The sequence below is a fragment of the Zosterops lateralis genome (assembly GCF_965231275.1).
Source record: "Zosterops lateralis genome assembly, chromosome: 29".
Taxonomy (NCBI): Eukaryota; Metazoa; Chordata; class Aves; order Passeriformes; family Zosteropidae; genus Zosterops; species Zosterops lateralis.
In genome coordinates, this window is record NC_139789.1 from 4107555 (window position 1) to 4127637 (window position 20083).

The 20083-nt window shown below is 52.1% G+C and overlaps 1 protein-coding gene across 1 annotated transcript; it reads right to left on the bottom strand.

Moving 5' to 3' along the window:
- Positions 1-273: 273 nt before the first annotated feature.
- On the bottom strand, positions 274-16537 carry CILP2 (cartilage intermediate layer protein 2; the record flags this gene model as incomplete). The annotated part of the gene is made up of 9 exons (XM_083880195.1): positions 274-2833; positions 4134-4282; positions 5825-5933; positions 8042-8305; positions 10532-10693; positions 12157-12333; positions 14318-14581; positions 15299-15382; positions 16465-16537. The coding sequence occupies 9 exons, from the start codon at positions 16535-16537 to the stop codon at positions 468-470; spliced, it is 3648 nt and encodes a 1215-aa protein (XP_083736321.1). The 3' UTR covers positions 274-467.
- Between the last annotated feature and the right edge of the window lie 3546 nt (positions 16538-20083).

Genomic DNA, 20083 nt, shown 5'->3' on the forward strand with positions numbered 1-20083 from the left:
AAGAACTGTATATTTTTGTAATAAATAATGTACAAATCCGCCCCAAATGTGGATTTAGCACCCCGAGGTGACGCAGGCGGTGACACCAACCCCCAAGTTGGGGGTGGCATGGCAGGGAGGGAGTTTTAACCCCAAAAAATCCGGTTTTTTTGGTGGGATGAAAGGAACGCCCCCCGCTCCTTCCCTGCTTTGCTCCCGCCGCCTCTTTTATTCCTTTTTATTATTATTATTATTATTATTTTCCATCCCCTCCGCGGGGCCTGAGCACCAAGAGGAGGCAGCGGCAGCACCCAAGGGGGGAATAGCGGGACCCCCTCCCCACTTTTCCCCACCGTCCCCCGCTCCGCCTCGTCCCCCCAAATTCTTTGGGCGTTATAAATGAGCGCGGCCAAAAAAAAAAGCAAAAAATATTAAAATAAAATAAAAAGGGAGAAGGGTGACAAAGCAGGAGGGGACACAGAGGGGACTCAGGGTTGTTGTCCCCGCTGTCTGCTGGGGCTCCGGCGGGTCGGACCAGGAGCTCCGGAGGCGAAATCCATCACTTCGGGAGGAGCTCGGCGTAGCTCGGATCTCCCCATCTCCCTTCGGATCTCATCCAACGCCTCGGCCGGAGCGTTGAGCAAACGCTGGAAGAAACTCTCCCTGCCCGGTGGCCTCTCCTGGCAGCTGAAGGTGACGGCGGTGCCTTCCCCTGCCCTCATCTCCCTGGAGAAACCATCCGAGGTGCCGGCGAAGCAGCGGCCGATGGCGATTTCCTTGGCCAACCGCGGGTTCTGGTCGGTGACGGTGTAAATGCCGTAATTGTGGCCCAGAGGGTCGAGCGGGGCCAGCATGGAGAAAGCCCCGGTGTGGTTGTTGTCGGCCAGGGGAGGGTGTCGGCTCAGGTAATCCCTGAGCAGGGTGTTGATGGCCGTGCGGCGGCAGCTGCCCTGGGGGATGATGGTGACCAGAGTTCTGTCCGCCAGGCTCTGGTCGAAGAGCATCCCACCACATTTGAACTCCACGCAGGCCCCCGAGGTGTCGCCCAGCTGAGGGTCCCGCACGCTCCGGCTGTCCCGCAGCCCGTAGAGCTGCCCCCGAGTCCTGGGGTGAGTCCCTCCCACGTTCCTCGACCTCACCATGTACTCCTGAGGCCCTTCCAGCTGCACCTTGATGAAACACGCCCGGAACTCCTGCGGGTTGGGCCACCACGACAGGTAGTCGCCGGTCCAGGTGGTGACGTCGCTCTCCTTGAAGGGCACCACGTTGTACTCGTACCTGTCCACCTCCACTCGGTAAAAACGCAGGTGGTTGGCGCTGACGGGCGCCTCCTCACACTCCCTCAAGCTCCTGTAGGAGTAGACGGGCCCGTTGTTCTCATCCACGTTGTTGGGGTCGGGTTTGGCCACGTTGATCTGGAACGCCGTCTTCTTCAGCGCCGCGTCCTCGTGGTCCGAGCGCCGGTAGCCCAGCTTGCCCAGGTAAGGCTGGGACACCCCGACGGCGTTGGGGTTCAGCTTGGGGCTGGAGGCCACGGCTTCCAGCTCCTCCCCGCCCAGCGTGGCCGTCACCAGCGCCGTGTAGGCGTCGGGGCGCCGCGCGTCGCAGAAGGCGGGCAGGCAGGCGCCGTTGGGGCCGGTGACCACGCTGTCGAAGCGGCCCCAAGCCCGGGGGTTGCTGGGGAAGCCGGGCTGAGGCTCCAGGTTGATGAGGTTGATGACCACCCCTTCCAGCTGCTCGTAAGGGTTGAACTTCTCGTTGCTGTAGGCCCTGACCTTGACGAAGCAGCGGCGATCCTCGGGCACGTCCAGGTTGAAGAGGCGGCGCTCGCGGATCTCCAGGTTGCCCACCAGGAAGGTCCTCTCCTCCCTCCTCTTCCTCTTCCTCCCGGCCGGCCTCAGCACTCCTTCCTCCTCCCACAGGCCGCTCTCGGGGTTCAAGGACCACAACTTCATCTTGCTCAGGTGCTCGGGCATCCACACCTGCCCGGCGTCCATCCTCACCTGCAGGGGCCCGGCCTGCAGCTCGCGGCCGCTGTCGCCCTCGCGGAAATCCACAGCGAACATCCCGTAGGTGCGCAGGGGCACGATCTCCCCGCGGGTGTCGGCGAAGCTCAGGTCGCTGGAGGCGGCGCTGGCCGTGCCCACATCCCTGGGGTCCACGAAGGTGACGCTGGCCTTGACGGTGCCGTTAAAAACCTCCCCGGATGGGCGCAGGAAAACTCCAGCCGGCAACACCAACTCGCCGACGGGTTCCCTGCCATCAGATTCTCCCAGAAGGATGGAGTTGTTCCGACCACCATCCAGCTCCACGGGCTCCTTCTTCCTCATCATCTTCACCTCCTGGTACACGGCCCCACCTCGCCGGTCAAAGGGCAGCACCTTGACGGCGTCCACCAAGCGCCGCTGGCCGTCCACGAATCGAGCGACCAAGCGCCGCGTGTCCGGCGGCACCTCGATGGTGAAGGAGCCCTGGTAGCTGGTAAAACCCACCTTCTTACCCCCGAGGAAGATGAGGCCGAAGCGCAGCGGCTCCCCCGTGTCCGCAGCCGTCACCCTGCCCTGCACCAACACCCGGGGCCGGGCGCAGGGCCCGCAGCCGCACTCGGCCACCACCATGACGGGCAGCGTGGAGTCGGCGCACGGCACCTGGCGCAGCTCCATCCTCTTCACCCCGCAGCAGGTCCCCGATTCTTCCCCGCAGCCCGAGGGTTGTGGGGAGCCCCCCGGGCACGGCGAGGCCGGGCAGCGACCCACGTCGTAGTAACGGGAGCCGGAGGAGTCCGGGGGGCAATCGCTGGGCAGCTCCACCAGGCTGGGCTCGGGCTGGGCCCGGCAGCTGGGCTGGCCCCGGGCTGGGGGGACAGAGTGGGGGGCATTAGAGGGGGTGGCATTAGAGGGGGTGGCGTTAGAGGGGGTGACATTAGACGGGATGGCATTAGAGGAGTGGCATTAGATGGGGTGGCATTCAACGGGTTGACGTTAGAGGGGGTGGCATTAAAAGGGGGCAGCATTAGCGGGGTTGACATTAAAAGGGGGTGGCATTAGAGGGGGTGACATTAGAGGGGGTGACATTAAAAGAGGGCGATATTAAAAGGGGGTGGCATTAGAGGGGGTGGCATTAAAAGGGGGGGCATTGGAGAGCGTTGCATTGGAGGGGGTGGCATTAGAGGGGTGACATTAGAGGGGTGACATTAGAGGGGGTGGCATTAGAAGGGTGGCATTAAAAGGGGATGGCGTTAGAGGGGGTGACATTAGAGTGGTTGGCATTAAAGGGAGTGACATTAGAGGGGGTGGCATTAAAGGGGAGTGGCATTAAAGGGGATGGCATTAAAGGGGATGGCATTAGAGGGGATGGCATTAGAGGGGGTGACATTAAAGGGGGTGGCATTAAAAAGGGCGGCATTAAAAGGGGGTGACATTAGAGGGAGTGACATTAGAGAGGGGTTACATTAGACAAGGTGGCATTAGAAGGGGTGGCATTAAAGGGAATGACATTAGAGGGGGTGGCATTAGAAGGGTCAGTGGGGGTCTGGTCAACCTGGATGAGTCCCCAGTTGTAGCAATGTATGTGTATAACATAATATATGCAATGTTTCTGTATAACATAATATAATATAATATGATATAATATGATATAATATAATATAATATAATATAATATAATATAATATAATATAAGTATTTTATGTATTTTATGTATTTTATGTATTTTATCTATTACATATAATAGATATTAAATATAATATAATATAATATAACATATAATATTATATATATTTATATATTCTATATATAATATAGGATATATAATAATGATGATAATATTATTATTATATATAATATATAATAATATATTATACATAATTATAATTATAATATATATTATATATATAACGTGTCTGTATAAAATAAACACATAATGTGTCTGAATAACATAAACACATAATGTGTCTGTATAACATAATCCCATCGGTTCAGTTATTCCCATTTCCCCCCATGAAGAAGCAGCTCAGCCAACCCAAGACCCCTACAAGGACAGCAAACCTAAAATCTCCATCTCCCACATAACATAACCAACAAACACCTTCTGCTGGAGCCACACCAATCCAATTATTCCCATTTCCCCCCTTTGCATCCCCCATTTCCTCTCACCCAGCACGGTGAGCTCCGCGGGCTCCGAGAGGATGGCCCCGGCCTCAGAGGTGGCTTTGCAGTGGTAGGTGCCAGCCTGCTCCTGTGCCACCCCCCTCAGCTCCAGGTGACTCTGGGCTGTCCCCTCCAGCAGTGTCCCGTTGTGGTACCTGCAGGGACAGGTGACAGGTGATCAGCTCAGTGAGGACACTCCTTCCGAGCTTGTTTTCCTGCCCAGCTCTGCTTTTCAGATACCACATAAAGTTTTTCCTTTGGGTCCAGATTTCAGACAGAGAAGTGACTTTGCTTGGAACAAGGAGCAGATTCACACCTGGTGTTACTTAGGAAGGTGTTTATTCAGGGCAAAGCCCAGGTGGTCGAAGAGTGAGAGTGTGAGTGAGTATTTTGGGTCTCCCCTGCTCTTATGAACTGATGGAAATGAGGGGGAGTGACAAAGGTAGAGGGGGCATTGACAAAAAAGGTGTGGAGATACCTGAAGCCTTGGCTGAGCTCTTATGAATTGATAGAAATGAGAGGGAGTGACAAAGGTAGAGGGGGGTTTGACATGGTCATTTTGGGGCAAAAGGGGTGTGGAGATACCTGAAACCTTGGCTGAACCACCTGGCTCAACCAGAGCCATCAAGCACCAGGGAATGTCTATGATAAGATACAACAGACTGGGACAGGGCTATTAAAGAAATAAAAAGGAGAGAGCCAGGCCGATTATATGAGTTAGTGACAGTGATTAAGGAAATCGGGGTGGGGGATAGGAATGAACTGTAGTAACATCCATGGACAGCTGGGACAAGGATCTTTGCAGAGCTGAGATATTCTAGAAACATGGCAGAGACAAGGAACTCTGCAGAGCTGAGATGTTCTAGAAAAACACAGCAGGGACAGGGAGCTCTGCAGAGCTGAGATATTCTAGAAAAACATGGCTTTGTTACAAGGGTTGTGGGTAAAGAGGGCTTTGCCTTCAGCCACCAGCCTGGGCTGGAGGGAAGCCCTAAAAAAGAGAGAAAGGGGAGAGAGAGTAGAAGAGAACTAAGGGGTAGAAACGGGGTAAGAGCAGGGGGAAGAGAGCAAGCAAGAGAGTCAGGGAAAAGAGGGTGGAAAAAGCACAGGGGGAAAAGCAGGAGCAAGAGAGAGCAAGCGAGGGCAGAAGGGAAAAGAGGGCAAGAGACAGAGGAGAAGCAAGAGAGCCATCACCTTGTTCCAATCCATTAAATCTCTTTTTGTGTTGAATATTCTAATTTACAGTGACCAACCCCTGCAAGATACAAAACCTACAAACTTTGCCTGCAGCCTATGAGAACTGCTATATCACCATGTCATTTTATATTCTAAACTCTAAAGACTGCTTTTCTTATCTGTTTTCTCCCTGATGCCTTTGGCAGGGTGGAAAGGCGACATTCCTGACTCCTTTTGTTTTCCTGTCCTTCAACCCATCTCCAGCTCATCACCATTTTCCTGCCTCCCATGATCACATCTCAAAGCTCAGCTTTCATTTCTATTTCACTCACAGCTTTTACACCTCCAGTATTTCTTACCATACAATCACATCCATAAATCCTTCCTGTCCCATCTTTTCCCAACAATGAACCATTAGAGAAACTTTAAAAAAATCATACAGAACTTTAGAAAACTCAAAAAATGCACACAGGAACGGGACATCACCACCACCACCACCCTGCCCAGCAGTGCCACCTCACCAGGAATAATTTCGGGGCTCGGGCACGCCCGAGGCTCGGCAGCAGAAGGTGACGTCCTGTCCAGCCTCCCTCACCTTGGCCACGGGGTGCAGCACCATGTAGGGCTTCTCTGCCAAGAGAGGGAGAAAAAAAACCCACAAATTTTCAGCCTTCTGATGTTGTTGTTTTTTTTTTTGTTTTTTTTTTTTTTTTTTTTTTTTTCACATTTCTACCAAAGAGAAATTTGTCCAATTTCTCACAGATTGTAAGATAGAGTGATGATTTGTGAAGAGATTCCATTCCAGGGGGGATGGACAAATTGATGTTGGGTTTGACCAGTGGGGTCTGAGAGGTGTCAACCTCATCCCTCCCAATCAAAGTCTGTCACTCTGAATTTATTTTGCTTTTGAGTCTTTGAGTCTTCATATCAAGGTTCTCACTCATCTTCATGAAAAAAAATGTATTTTTAGAATTTATCCCTCACCTTGGCCGTGGGGTGCAGAACCATGTAGGGCTTCTCTGCCAAGAGAGGGAGAAAAAAAACCCACAATTTTTCAGCCTTCTGATGTTTTATTTTTACATTTCTATCAAAGAGAAATTTGTCCAATTTCTCATGGATTGTAAGATAAAGAGTGATAATTTGTGAATAGATTCCATTCCAAAGGCGATGGACAAATTGATGTTGGGTTTGACCAGTGGGGTCTGGGAGGTGTCAACCTCATCCCTCCCAATCAAAGTCTGTCCCCCTGAATTTATTTTGCTTTTGAGTCTTTGAGTCTTCATATCAAGGTTCTCACTCATCTTCATGAAAAAAAATGTATTTTTAGAATTTATCCCTCACCTTGGCCACGGGGTGCAGCACCATGTAGGGCTTCTCTGCCAAGAGAGGGAGAAAAAAACACAAAATGGGGCAGCAAACCCTGATTTTTCAGCCTTCTGATCATTGTTTACATATTTTCTACTGGAGTTTCTCACCCATTTAACACAAACAAAAGTAGATTGTTTTTTCATCCTTCTCTGACAGACTTGGCTGGTTTGACCGTGGGGTCAGAGGGGTGTTCCCCTCGTCCACTTCTTTTTTCTTTTCTTTTTTATTTTTTCTTTTTTTCTTTTTTTTTTTTTCTTTTTTTTCTTTTTTCTTTTTTTCTTTTTTCTTTTTTTCTTTTTTCTTTTTTCTTTTCTCTTTTTTTTTTTCTTTTCTTTTTCCTCTTTTTTTTTTTTTTCTTTTCTCTTTTTCCTTTTTCCTTTTTTTCTTTTGTCTCCAATGCAAAACGGGTGAGACGTCACCCTGACTTTGAGCCTTCTGATGATCATTCACATATTTCCTACTGGAGTTTCTCACCCATTTAACATAAACAAAAGTAGATTTTTAAAAGTTGTTGTTTTCATCCCTCTCTATGACAGACTTGGCTGGTTTCACCACCAGGATCAGATGGACATTCCTCTCATCCCCTTCTTTTTTCTTTCTTTTATCTTTTTTTTTTTTTTCTTTTTTCATTTTTTTTCTTTTTTCTTCTTTTTCCTTTTCCCTTTTTTTCTTTTTTCATTTTTCTTTTTTTTTTCTTTTTCCTTTTTTTCTTTTCTTTCTTTTTTTTTTTTTTCTTTTTTCTTTTTTTTATTCTTTTTTCATTTTTCCTTTTTCTTTTAAAAAGGATGAGATGTCACTCTGATTTTCAGCCTTCTGATCACTGTTCACATATTTCCTACTGGAGTTTCTCACCCATTATCACACAAACAAAAGTAGATTGTTTTGATTTTTCTCTATGACAGACTTGGCTGGTTTCACCACCGGGATCAGACGGACATTCCCCTCATCCCCTTCTTTTTTCTTTCTTTTATCTCTTTTTTTTTTCTTCTTTTATTTCTTTTTTCTTTTTTTTTTTTTTTCTTTTTCCTTTTTTCTTTTTTTTTTTTTTCTTTTTTTTTTTCATTTTTCATTTTTCTTTTTTCATTTTTCTTTTAAAAAGGGTGAGATGTCACTCTGATTTTCAGTGTTCTGATTATCATTTATATATTGTCTACTGGCGTTTCTCACCCATTATAACACAAACAAAAGTAGATTGTTTTCATTTCTCTCTATGACGGACTTGGCTGGTTTCACCACCGGGATCAGACGGACATTCCTCTCACCCCCCAAACCCAATTTAACCCCCAAACCCAATTTAACCCCCAAACCACACTAAACTCTCCCTTTTTCCCTCCTCCCTCCACCCCGCCCCGAGCATCCTTCATCCTCACCGAGCCTCCTCAGCCTCAGGTGCGCCAGGGCCACCCCTGAGCCGTTGGTGACAATTGGTGACATCTCCGTGGCGAAGCCGTCGCGGTGGGCGCTGACGTTGGTGGCGGGGTCAGGACACAACCCCAAGGCCGTGAATCGTCCCTGGGCGTCACTTTGGGCCACCAGGACACGCCCAAGGTGACCCTCCAGGTAGACCCGGGCACCTGGCAGGGCCACCCCGCTGGTTGTCACCACGGTGCCCTGCAGGGTGTGGGTGGGACAGGCTGGGGGGAAAAGGAAATGGGGTTTGTGGGGGGATTTCTAAAGTTGGGCAGAAAAGTCGCGTCGAATGGATCCCAAAGATTACCCACAATTCTGGTAGAAAAGTCACGTCAAATGGATCCCAAAATTCCCCAAAATTCTGGCAGAAAAGTCATGTCAAATGGATCCGAAAAGTTGCCAAACCTGACAGAAAACTCACATCAAATGGATCCCAAAAATTCCCAAAAAACCTGACAGAAAACTGACATCAAATGGATCCCAAAACCTGGCAGGAAACTCACATCAAATGGATCCCAAAAATTCCCAAAATCCTGATAGAAAAGTTGCATCAAATGGATCCCAACAATTCCCCCCAAAAATGACAAAAAACTCAAGTCAAATGGATCTCAAAAATTCCCAAATCCTGACAAAATATGTCAAATAGAACGCAGAAATTCCCCAAAAAACCTGACAGAAAACTCACATCAAATGGATCCAAAAAAATCCCAAAGTCCTGACAGAAAAGTCACATCAAATGGATCCCAAAAGTTCCAAAATCCTGACAAAATACATCAAATCAAACCCAAAAATTCCCCCAAAAAACCTGAGAGAAAACCCGCATCAAATGGATCCCAAAAATTCCCCAAAAATCCTGACGGAAAACTCACGTCAAATGGATCCCAAAAATTCCCAAAAAATCCTGACAGAAAACTCACATCAAATGGATCCCAAAAATCCCCCAAAATATAAAAATATATTTATATACAAATATATAAATATATAAATATATACGTGTATAAATATATAAATATATAAATATGAAAATAGAACTATGAAAGGTGAATATATGGAAAATACAAATATGAAAACAGAGCTGTGAAAGGTGAATGTATGGAATATTAATTTATATTAATTTTATTTTATTATAATTTTAGATGATTGGCTTTAAGGCATCGACAGGATTGTGTGGCAAAAACTGACGGGCCAAAAATCACTTATAATGGATTGTAATTAAGAAATAATTTGGTTTCTGGTTGTGATGGTGAGAATTATAACACCTGGATTGTCTCACCCTTCACATGAGAGTGAAAATGGAATAAAATTCTTTAAAAAACCTCTGAGTTTCCCCATCTCTGGGTCAGAAAAGGGATAATTAATCCATCTCTGGCTCAGAAAAGGATATTTAACCCATCTCTGGGTCAGAAAAAGAGAATAATCCCACAGGTGACAACCCCATCACCCAGGCACCATCTCACCTTTCACACAAGACCAAAAATGGAATAAAATTCTTTTAAAACCCCTCTGAGTTGCCCCATCTCTGGGTCAGAAAAGGGACAATCCCACAGGTGACAACCCCATCACCCAGGGTAACACCTGTATTGTCTGACCTTTCACACCAGATCAAAAATGGAATAAAATTCTTTATAAACACCCCTGAGTTGCCCCATCTCTGGGTCAGAAATGGGATAATTAACCCATCTCTGGCTCAGAAAAAGAGAATAATCCCACAGGTGACAACCCCATCACCCAGAGTAACACCTGCACCATCTCACCCTTGACACAAGACTAAAAATGGAATAAAATTCTTTTAAAACCCTTCTGAATTGCCCCATCTCTGGCTCAGAAAATGATTAGATAATCTTTAACCCATCCCTGGGTCAGAAAAAGGGAACAATCCCACAGGTGACAACCCCAACACCCAGGGTAACACCTGTATTGTCTGACCCTTCACATGAGACTAAAAATTGAATAAAATTATTTAAAAACACCTCTCAGGAGCCCCATCTCTGGGTCAGAAAAGGATTAAATAATCTTTAACCCATGTCTGGGTAAGAAATGGGATATTTAACCCATCTCTGGGTCAGAAAAAGGGGATAATCCCACACCTGCCAACCCCATCACCCAGGGTAACACCTGCACCATCTCACCCTTCACACCAGACCAAAACAGAATAAAAATCTTTTAAAACACCTCTGAGCTTCCCCATCTCTGGGTCAGAAAAGGGACAGTTATCCCATCTCTGGGTCAGAAAAGGATTAGACATTTTTTAACCCATCTCTGGGTCAGAAAAGGGACAACTACCCCATCTCTGGGTCAGAAAAGGATTAGATATTTTTTAACCCATCTCTGGGTCAGAAATGGATAATTAACCCATCTCTGGGTCAGCAATGGATAACCCCACCCAGGAGGCGACACAGCTCAGGGGTGACACCGCACAGGGAACACCCAGGGGTGGGGATGTCCCTTACCTGGACAAGGTGCGCGGTGACATCTCTGCCCCTCGCTGGCCCGGCCGGGGCACGGCGGGTTCCCCCGGGCGGGTTGGCAGCTCCGCCGCCGGACGCGGGTCCCGGAGCCGCCGCAGCTGCGGGAACAGGGACCCCAAGCGCCCCATTCCGTCCAGGTGGGCTCTGAGGGGACATTCCCGGTGGGAATCATCGGGTCCCCCCATCCCTGAACCCTCAGATTGGGGTGGCGCTGTGAGGTCACCTCCCTCCCCAGGTCACAGCCTTGGCACTGGGTGGCATCAGGTGGCCCCAGGTGGCACCAGGTGGCTTTTCCCTCTTCTGGAGGGACTGGGATGGGGATTCAGGTACCTGGAGAGACCCCTGTGGCCTTTGTCACCTGCTGGTGACACCCCTGACCACCCTGTGGCCACCTCCGGGCAGAGCAGCCAGAGGTGGGTGGCACTGAGTGGCACCAGGTGGCACCAGGTGGCTTTCCCCTCTTGCTGGAGGGACTGAGATGGGGATTCAGGTCCCTGCCCTTGGCACCAGGTGGCACCAGGTGGCTTTTCCCTCTTCTGGAGGGACTGAGATGAGGATTCAGGACCCTGCCCTTGTCACCCGCTGGTGACACCCCAGTGACACCCCAGTGCCACCTCTGACCACCCCATGGTCACCCCCAAGCAGAGGAGTGGGTGGGTGGCCCCAGGTGGCACCAGGTGGCTTTTCCCTCTTGCTGGAGGGACTGAGATGGGAATTCAGGTCCCTGGAGAGACCCCTGTGGTCTTTGTCACCTGCTGGTGACACCCCTGACCACCCTGTGGCCACCTCCGGGCAGAGCAGCCAGAGGTGGGTGGCACTGGGTGGCACCTGGTGGCTTTTCCCACCTGGTCCTGCTGGAGGGACTGAGATGGGGATTCAGGTCCCTGCCCTTGGCACCAGGTGGCACCAGGTGGCTCTGCCCATCCTCATGTAGGGACTGAAATGAGGGTTCAGGGTCCCTGGAGAGACCCCTGTCCTTGTCACCGTGTGTGACCCCAGTGTGACCCCAGTGGCCCCAGTGTGACCCCAGTGTGACCCCAGTGTGACCCCAGTGCCACCACAGGGCCACCCCATGGGCACCTCCAGTGGCCACCCCGTGTCCCCTTCCCATGTCCCCTTCCCAGGGCCCAGGTGGGTGACACCCCGGGTTCAGGGTGCCATCCCCTCCCCATGTCACCTCCCCAGGGCACAAATGGGTGACACTGCAGGTTCAGGGTGCCACCCCCCTCCCCATGTCCCCTCCCCATGTCCCAGGTGTGTCGCGGCCTGTACCTGGCAGGGCCCAGGTGGGTGACACTGCAGGTTCAGGGTGTCACCCCCTCCCCATGTCCCCCCCACCAGGGCCCAGGTGGGTGACACTGCAGGTTCAGGGTGTCACCCCTTCCCCATGTCCCCTCCCCATGTCCCAGGTGTGCGGCCTGTACCTGGGCAGGTCCCAGGGCCCAGGTGGGTGACACTGCAGGTACAGGGTGCCACCCCCTCCCCATGTCCCAGGTGTGCGGCCTGTACCTGGGCAGGTCCCAGGGCCCAGGTGGGTGACACTGCAGGTTCAGGGTCCCACCCCCTCCCCGTGTCCCCTCCCCATGTCCCAGGTGTGCAGTCCGTACCTGGGCAGGGCCCGGCGCTGCAGGGCCGTCGCTCGGTGTCCTTGCCCCGGCAGCGCAGCCCCTTGTGCGGCCCGCGGGCGCTGCGGCAGCGCCGGGAGCGGCTCTGGGAGCCGCGGGTGCCGCAGGCGCTGCGGGAACACGGGCTCCAGGCCGACCAGTGAGACCAGTACACGTGCTCTGCGGGGACACCGGGGTCACTGGGGTCACTGGGGGTCACTGGGAGTCATTGGGAGTCATTGGGAGACACTGGGAGTCACTGGGAGACACTGGGGTCACTGGGGGCACTGGGGGCACTGGGAGGGCTGGTGGGTGTGACACAGGTGTGAGCAGGGGCTCCAGGCCGAGCAGTGGGACCAGTACACGTGCTCTGCGGGGACACCGGGGTCACTGGGGTCACTGGGGGTCACTGGGAGTTACTGGGAGTCATTGGAAGTCATTGGGAGCTACTGGGAAGGCTGGAAGGTAAAGGGTTAAAGGGGGAATAACACCCCCCGCAGCACAGGTGGGATATGGGTGGGGCACAGGTGTGACACAGGTGTGACACAGGTGTGAGCACAGGTGTGAGCAGGGGCTCCAGGCCGAGCAGTGGGACCAGTACACGTGCTCTGCGGGGACACTGGGGTCACTGGGGGTCACTGGGGTCACTGGGAGTCACTGGGGGTCACTGGGAGTCATTGGGAATCAATAGGAGTCACTGTGAGTCATTGGGAGACACTGGGGATCACCGGAAGTTACTGGGAGTTACTGGGAGACACTGGGGGTCACTGAGAGTCACTTGGGGTCCCTGGGAGCCATTGGGAGTCACTGGGAGTCATTGGGAGACACTGGGAGACACTGGGAGTTACTGGGAATCATTGGGAGTCACTGGGGGTCACTGGGAGTAACTGGGAGTCACTGGGAGCAGGGCAGGGCGTCATTGGGAGTCATTGGGAGACACTGTGAGTCACTGGGAATCACTGGGAGCCATTGGGAGGGCCGGCAGGTAGGGGGTTAAAGGAGGAAGAACGCCCCCCACAGCACAGGTGTGACACAGGTGTGACACAGGTGTGAGCAGGGGCTCCAGGCCGACCAGTGGGACCAGTACACGTGCTCTGCGGGGACACTGCGGTCACTGGGAGACACTGGGAGTCACTGGGAGTCATTGGGAGCAGGGCAGGGAGCTGGCAGGCAAGGGGTTAAAGGGGGAACAACACCACTGGCAGCACAGGTGGGACACAGGTGGGACACAGGTGTGACACAGGTGGGACACAGCTGGAGCACAGGTGGGGCACAGGTGTGACACAGGTGGGACACAGCTGGAGCACAGGTGGGGCACAGGTGGGGCACAGGTAGGGCACAGGTGGAACACAGGTGGGGCACAGGTGGGACACAGGTGTGACACAGGTAGGGCACAGGTGTGACACAGGTGGGGCACAGGTGGGGCACAGGTGTGACACAGGTGGGGCACAGGTGGGACACAGGTGGAACACAGGTGGGGCACAGGTGGGACACGGGATATGGGTGAGACACAGGTGGAGTGTGTGTGGGGTACAGGTGTGATACTGGTAAGACACAGGTGTGACACAGGTGGGGCACAGGTGTGACACAGCTGGAGCACAGGTGGGACACAGGTAGGGCACAGGTGGAACACAGGTGGGGCACAGGTATGACACAGGTGGGGCACAGGTAGGGCACAGGTGGGATATGGGTGAGACACAGGTGGGGTGTGGGTGGGGTACAGGTGTGATACAGGTAAGACACAGGTGGGACACAGGTGGGGTTAAGTGGAGATACAGGTGTGCCCCAGCTATTTCAGAGGTGGAATACAGGTGTGACAGGTGAGACACAGGTGAGATAGAGGTGCCCAGCTGGAACCCTGGTGGCCCAGGTGTCTCACCCAGAGGACACAGGAAATGCATGTGGTAGTTGGTGCAGGCTGTGCCCGCCGGCTGCTCACGGTGCAGGCAGCGGATACAGGTGTTACAGAGGTGAGATAGAGGTGGAACATAGGTGTTACAGAGGTGAGATAGAGGTGGAATACAGGTGTGACACAGGCGAGACAGAGATGTTACAAAGGTGGAACACAGGTGACACAGGTGAGACACAGGTGTGACAGGTGACACAGGTGAGACACAGGTGTGACACAGGTGACATACAGGTATGACAGGTACATGAGGCTCACCCAGGGGACACAGGAACCGCACGTGGTAGTTGGCACAGGCCGTCCCCGCCGGCTGCTCGCGGTGCAGGCAGCGCAGGCCGCGCTCGGGGCTGGCGTGCACCACCTGGCCCAGGTGTGCCTGCCCGGGGCTCCGCGCCTCCAGCGCCAGCGGCCGGGCGCACACCAGGTCCCCGAAGCGCCGCCGGATCTCCGCCAGGCTCTCGTGGTCGCCGTCACCGCCAGGGTGGTCGATGTTGAACCACGACGTCCACGCCGCGCCTTTGCCTGGCGGGGACCCGGGAGGGAGGGTGACACGGGGGGTGGGGATGGTTTGGGGACGGTTTGGGGACGGTTTGGGGACAGTTTGGGGTTGGGGACAGCTCGGGATTGGTTTGGGGACGGTTTGGGGTTGGTTTGGGGACAATTTGGGGTTAGTTTGGGTTTGGGGATGGTTTGATGATGGTTTGGGGTTGGAGACAACTCAGGGAGTTGGTTTGGGGACAGTTTGGGGTTGGTTTGGGGATGGTTTGATGATGGTTTGGGGTTGGGGACAACTCAGGGAGTTGGTTTGGGGACAGTTTGGGGTTGGTTTGGGGTTGGGGATGGCTTGGAGACAGTTTGGGATTCGTTCGTGGATGTTTTGGGGTCATTTTGGGGTTGGTTTGGGGACAGCTCAGGGATGGTTTGGGGTTGGTTTGGGGCCAGTTTAGGATTGGTTTGGGGACAGCTCAGGGATGGTTTGGGGATGGTTTGGGGACAGCTTGGGGACATTGAGGGAAGAGGGTGTGGGGACGGAGGGTCACCACTGAGGGTCTCGTGGGGTGGGGATGGCCAGTGGAGCAGTGGGAGGGACACGGGGTGGGAATGCCAGTGGTTACCATGGAGGTGACACAGGGTGGGAATTGTCCCTGGATTTATGGGAATGTCACAGTGCCACTACCGAGGGCCCATGGAGGTGACACTGCCTTGGGGACACCAGAGGGGACATCAGGGCGGCCATACCTGCCGTGGCCAGGTCCAGCTCCTCCAGGTTGCCTTTCCAGGGTTTCCCAGCCTTGCCCGGCTCCGAGTCGTTCTCCAGCGGCTCTGGGGACATAGAGGTGGCACTGCCACATGGGGGACACAGAGGTGGCACTGCCACACCCCCGGGGTCCCTCCCCAGCCCTGTCCCCATGCCCTGAGCCCCCCAGTCCCGGGGGACAGGATTGGTTGTGTCCCCAAGGCCAGGCTGGACGTGTCACCAAGGGTGGGTCGTGGTGTCCTGGTAACCAGGGGTGACCCAAGGGGTGACCAAAGGGGTGGACAAAGGGGTCTCTGTCCCCTGTCCCCTGTCCCCATCCCCGTCCCTGTCCCCATCCCTGTCCCTGTCCCCTGTCCCCTGTCCCTGTCCCTATCTCTGTCCCATCCCTGTCCCATCCCTGTCCTTGCAGTTTCCTGATCCCCGTCCACAGGTCCCCTTTGGCAGGTGCCAGCGGTCACAGCCCACCCCGTGCCACCACCCAGTGCCACCATCCCAAAGCCCGAAATCCTGATGGGAAAAAAACCCCAAACCCCCACAACCCCAAGGCCCAAACCCCAAAAACCCTAAAGCCCAAATTCAATCCCAGTGGGACAAAATCCCCAAAAGCCCCCAAAAAATCCAAAAACCCCAAATAAACCCCCTTTTACCCGCCGCCCTGGCCGCTGCCATCACCATCGCCAGCTGTGCCAGCTGTGCCAGCTGTGCCATGGCCGCTGCTCACCCTCACCCTGAATGTGCCCACAACTGGAACCCCAAAACCCAAAACCCCCAAACCCCCAAACTCAACCCCAAAAACCACCAATCCCCAAAACCCCAAACCCCAAAACCTCAAAACCCCCAAACTCAACCCCAAAAGCCCCAACCCCAAAAACCACCAATCCCAAACTCCCAATTCCCAAAACTCCAAAACCCCCAAAACTCCAAAATCCCCCAAACCCCCAAATCTAAACCCAAAGCCCCTAAAGCCGCAAACCCCAAAAACCTCAAACCACCAATTCCCCCAAACCACAAAAACCCAAATCCTCCGAATCCCAACACTCAAACCCCAAAACCCCCAAAACCCCAAAACCTCAAAACCCCAAAACCCCAAAACCCCAAAACTCAACCTCAAAACCCCCAAACCCCAAAAAACCCCAAATAAACCCACTTTTACCCGCCGCCCTGGCCGCTGCCATCACCATCGCCATCGCCAGCTGTGCCAGCTGTGCCAGCTGTGCCATGGCCGCTGCTCACCCTCACCCCGAATGTGCCCACAACTGGAACCCCAAAACCCAAACCTCTAAAACCCCAAACCCCCAAACTCAACCCCAAAAACCCCAAACCACCAATTCCCCCAAATCCCAACACTCAAACCCCCAAACCCCCAAAACCGCAAACCCCCAAATCCAAACCATCAAGCCTCAAAACCCCAAATCCCCAAAACTCCAAACCCCAAACCCCCAAACTCAACCCGAAAAAACCCAAAACCACAACCCTAAAAACCACCAATGCCAAAACCCCAAACCCCCAAAACCCCAAATCCAAACTCTCAGACCCCAAAACCCCCAAATAAATCCCCTTTTACCCGCCGCCCTGGCCGCTGCCATCACCACCACCAGCTGTGCCAGCTGTGCCAGCTGTGCCAGCTGTGCCATGGCCGCTGCTCACCCTCACCCGACTGTTCCCGCAGCTGGAACCGCTCGGGGTTTTTATAGGGCGGCGATTTCCCTCCTCTCTCCCTCCCCGTGTGTGTGTTTGGGTTTTTTTTTTTTTATTTTTTTAGGATTCCTGGAGCCGGTTCAGGGCCCGGGAGCGCGGCCCGAGGCTGCGGCCGCCGCGAGTTTTTTTGGGATTTTTTTGGGTTTTTTTTTTGTTGTTGCTAAAATTGGATGGAGCTCGGGGAATGCGGAGAGGAGGGAGGGAAAAACAAGTGAAAAAATTGGAAGTGTTGGAGAGAAAATAAAAAAAAAAGAGATGTGGGAAAAGGGAGGAGGGGGTGACGTCAGGCTGGAGGGAAAAATGAAAATAAAAGGGAAAAAAAAAGGAAAAGGGGAAAGGGAAAAGGGAAAAAAGGGAAAAGGGAAAAGGGGAAAAAAGGGGGAAGTGGAAAAAAAAAGGGGAAAGGGAAAAGGGAAAGGGGAAAAAAGGGGAAAGGGAAAAAAAGGGGAAAGGGGAAAAAAGGGGAAGGGGAAAAGGGAAAAGGGAAAAGGGGAAAGGGAAAAGGGAAAAGGGGAAAAAAGGGGAAAGGGGAAAGGGAAAAGGGAAAGGGGAAAAAAGGGGAAAGGGGAAAAGGGAAAAGGGAAAGGGGAAAGGGGAAAAAGGGGTAAGGGAAAAAGGGAAAAAGGGGGAAGTGGAAAAAAAAGAGGGAAAGGGAAAAAAAGGAAAGGGGAAAAAGAGGGAAAGGGAAAAAAAGGGGAAAGGGGAAAAGGGAAAAGGGAAAGGGAAAAGGGGAAAGGGGAAAGAGAAAAGGAAAAGGGAAAAGGGAAAAGGGAAAGAGAAAAGGAAAAGGGAAAAGGGAAAAGGGAAAAAGGAAAAGGAAAAGGGAAAAGGGAAAAAGGAAAAGGAAAAGGGAAAAGGGAAAAGGGAAAGAGAAAAGGAAAAAGGCAAAAGGGAAAAGGGAAAGAGAAAAGGAAAAGGGAAAAGGGAAAAGGGAAAAGGGAAAAAGGAAAAGGAAAAGGGAAAAGGGGAAAGGGAAAAAGGAAAAGGAAAAGGGAAAAGGGGAAAGGGAAAAGAGAGAAGGACTTGATGTTGTGCTGGAGGGAAAAATAAATAAATAAATTAAATAAAATAAATGAGGGAAAAGGGAAAAGGAGTTGGTGTCGTGCTGGAGGGAAAATTAATAATATTAATAATAATAATAATAATAATAATAATAATAATTTTAAAACGTGGGAAAAGGGAGAAGGAGTTGACGTCATGCTGGAGGGAAAAATAAAAAGTATATGGGAAAAGAGGAAAAGGGAAAAGGGAAAAGGAATTTATGGCTGCTGGAGGGGAAAAAATAAAAGTAAAATAAAAAATTAAATAAAAAGAAAAAAAACATGGGAAAAGGGAAAAGGAGTTGGTGCTGTGCTGGAGGGAAAAATAATAATTAGAATAATAAATACATGGGAAAAGGGAAAAGGAGTTGGTGTCATGCCAGAGGGAAAATAAAAATAATAATTAAAAAAATGTGGGGAAAAAGGAAAAGGAGTTGATGTCGTGCTGGAGGGAAAATAATAATAATAATAATAATAATAATAATAATAATAATAATAATAATAGTAGTGTTGTGAGAAAAGAGAAAAGGAGCTGCTGTCATTCTGGAGGGAAAATAAAAACAAAAATAAAAATTAAAATAAAAATAGTAATAATATGGGAAAAGGGAAAGGAGGAGTTGGTGGCCTCGGGGACATCACCGTGACCTGGGTTTGGTCACCGAGGTGACAAAGTGAGGGAAGTTTGGGAATGTCCCGAATTCTCCCAAATCCACCTCAAATTATTCCTGCCTCAAATCCCCCTTTTTTTTTGACCCAAATCCGGGGCTGGAACCTGGGAGTTCCCCCAGCTGGGGGCACTGGGGGCACTGGGAGGGGCTGGAGCAGATTTGGGATAAATGAGGAACCCCCGACACACAGCCAAGCCCCAAACAACCCAAAATCTCCCAAATTCATCCCAAAATTCCCTCTTGTCCCAATTCTATCACCAAAATCTGGGAATTCGCTCTGATTTGGAGGCACTGGGGGCACTGGGAAGGGCCGGAGCAGATTTGGGATGGATGAGGAAATCCTTACCCACAGCCAAATCCCCAAACAACCCAAACCCTCCCAAATTTGTCCCAAAATTCCCTCTCGTCCCAAATCCATCCTCAAAATCTGGGAATTTGCCCATGGGAAGGGGCACTGGGAGGGAGTGGGAGGGACTGGGAAGAACTGGAGGAGCTTTGGCATGAACGAGGAATCCCCGACCCACAGCCAAACCCCAAAGACACCCCCAAATTCCCCCTCACCCCCTTTTAATCCCAAATCCAGCCCAAAATCCGGGAATTGGCTCTGATTTGGGGGCACTGGGAGGGACTGGGGGCACTGGGAAGGGCCGGAGGAGCTTTGGGATGAACCAGGAACCCCAGACCCACAGCCAAACCCCAAATCTGCTCCCAAAATCCCTCTCATCCCCTTTTAACCCCAAATCCATCCCTGAAATCTGGGAATTGGCCCTCGGAAATGGGCACTGGGAGTGACTGGAAGGGACTGGGAAGAACTGGAGGAGCTTTGGCATGAACGAGGAATCCCCGACCCACAGCCAAACCCCGAAACAACCCCCAAATTCCCCCTCACCCCCTTTTAATCCCAAATCCAGCCCAAAATCCGGGAATTCTCTCTGATTCGGGGGCACTGGGAGGGACTGGGATGGACTGGGAGGCACTGGGGGCACTGGGAAGGGCTGGAGGAGCTTTGGGATGAACCAAGAGCCCCCAACCTGTGTCTAAATCCCAAATCTGCCCCCAAATTCCCTCTCATCCCCTTTTAATCCCAAATCCAGCCTGATATCAGGAAATTTGCCCTGATTTGGAAGAAACTGGGGGGCACTGGGGGGCTCTGGGGGGCACTGGGAGGCTCTGGGGGGCTCTGGGAGGCTCTGGGGGGCACTGGGGGGCTCTGGGGGGCTCTGGGGGGCACTGGGAGGCTCTGGGGGCACAGGGAAGGGCGCTGGGAGCAGCTCTGGGATGCACCAGGAGGAGTTTCGGGCGGAAATCCCGGCGCATTCCCGGCATTCCGGCAGCTCCCGAGGCCCCAGGCCGGGATTGG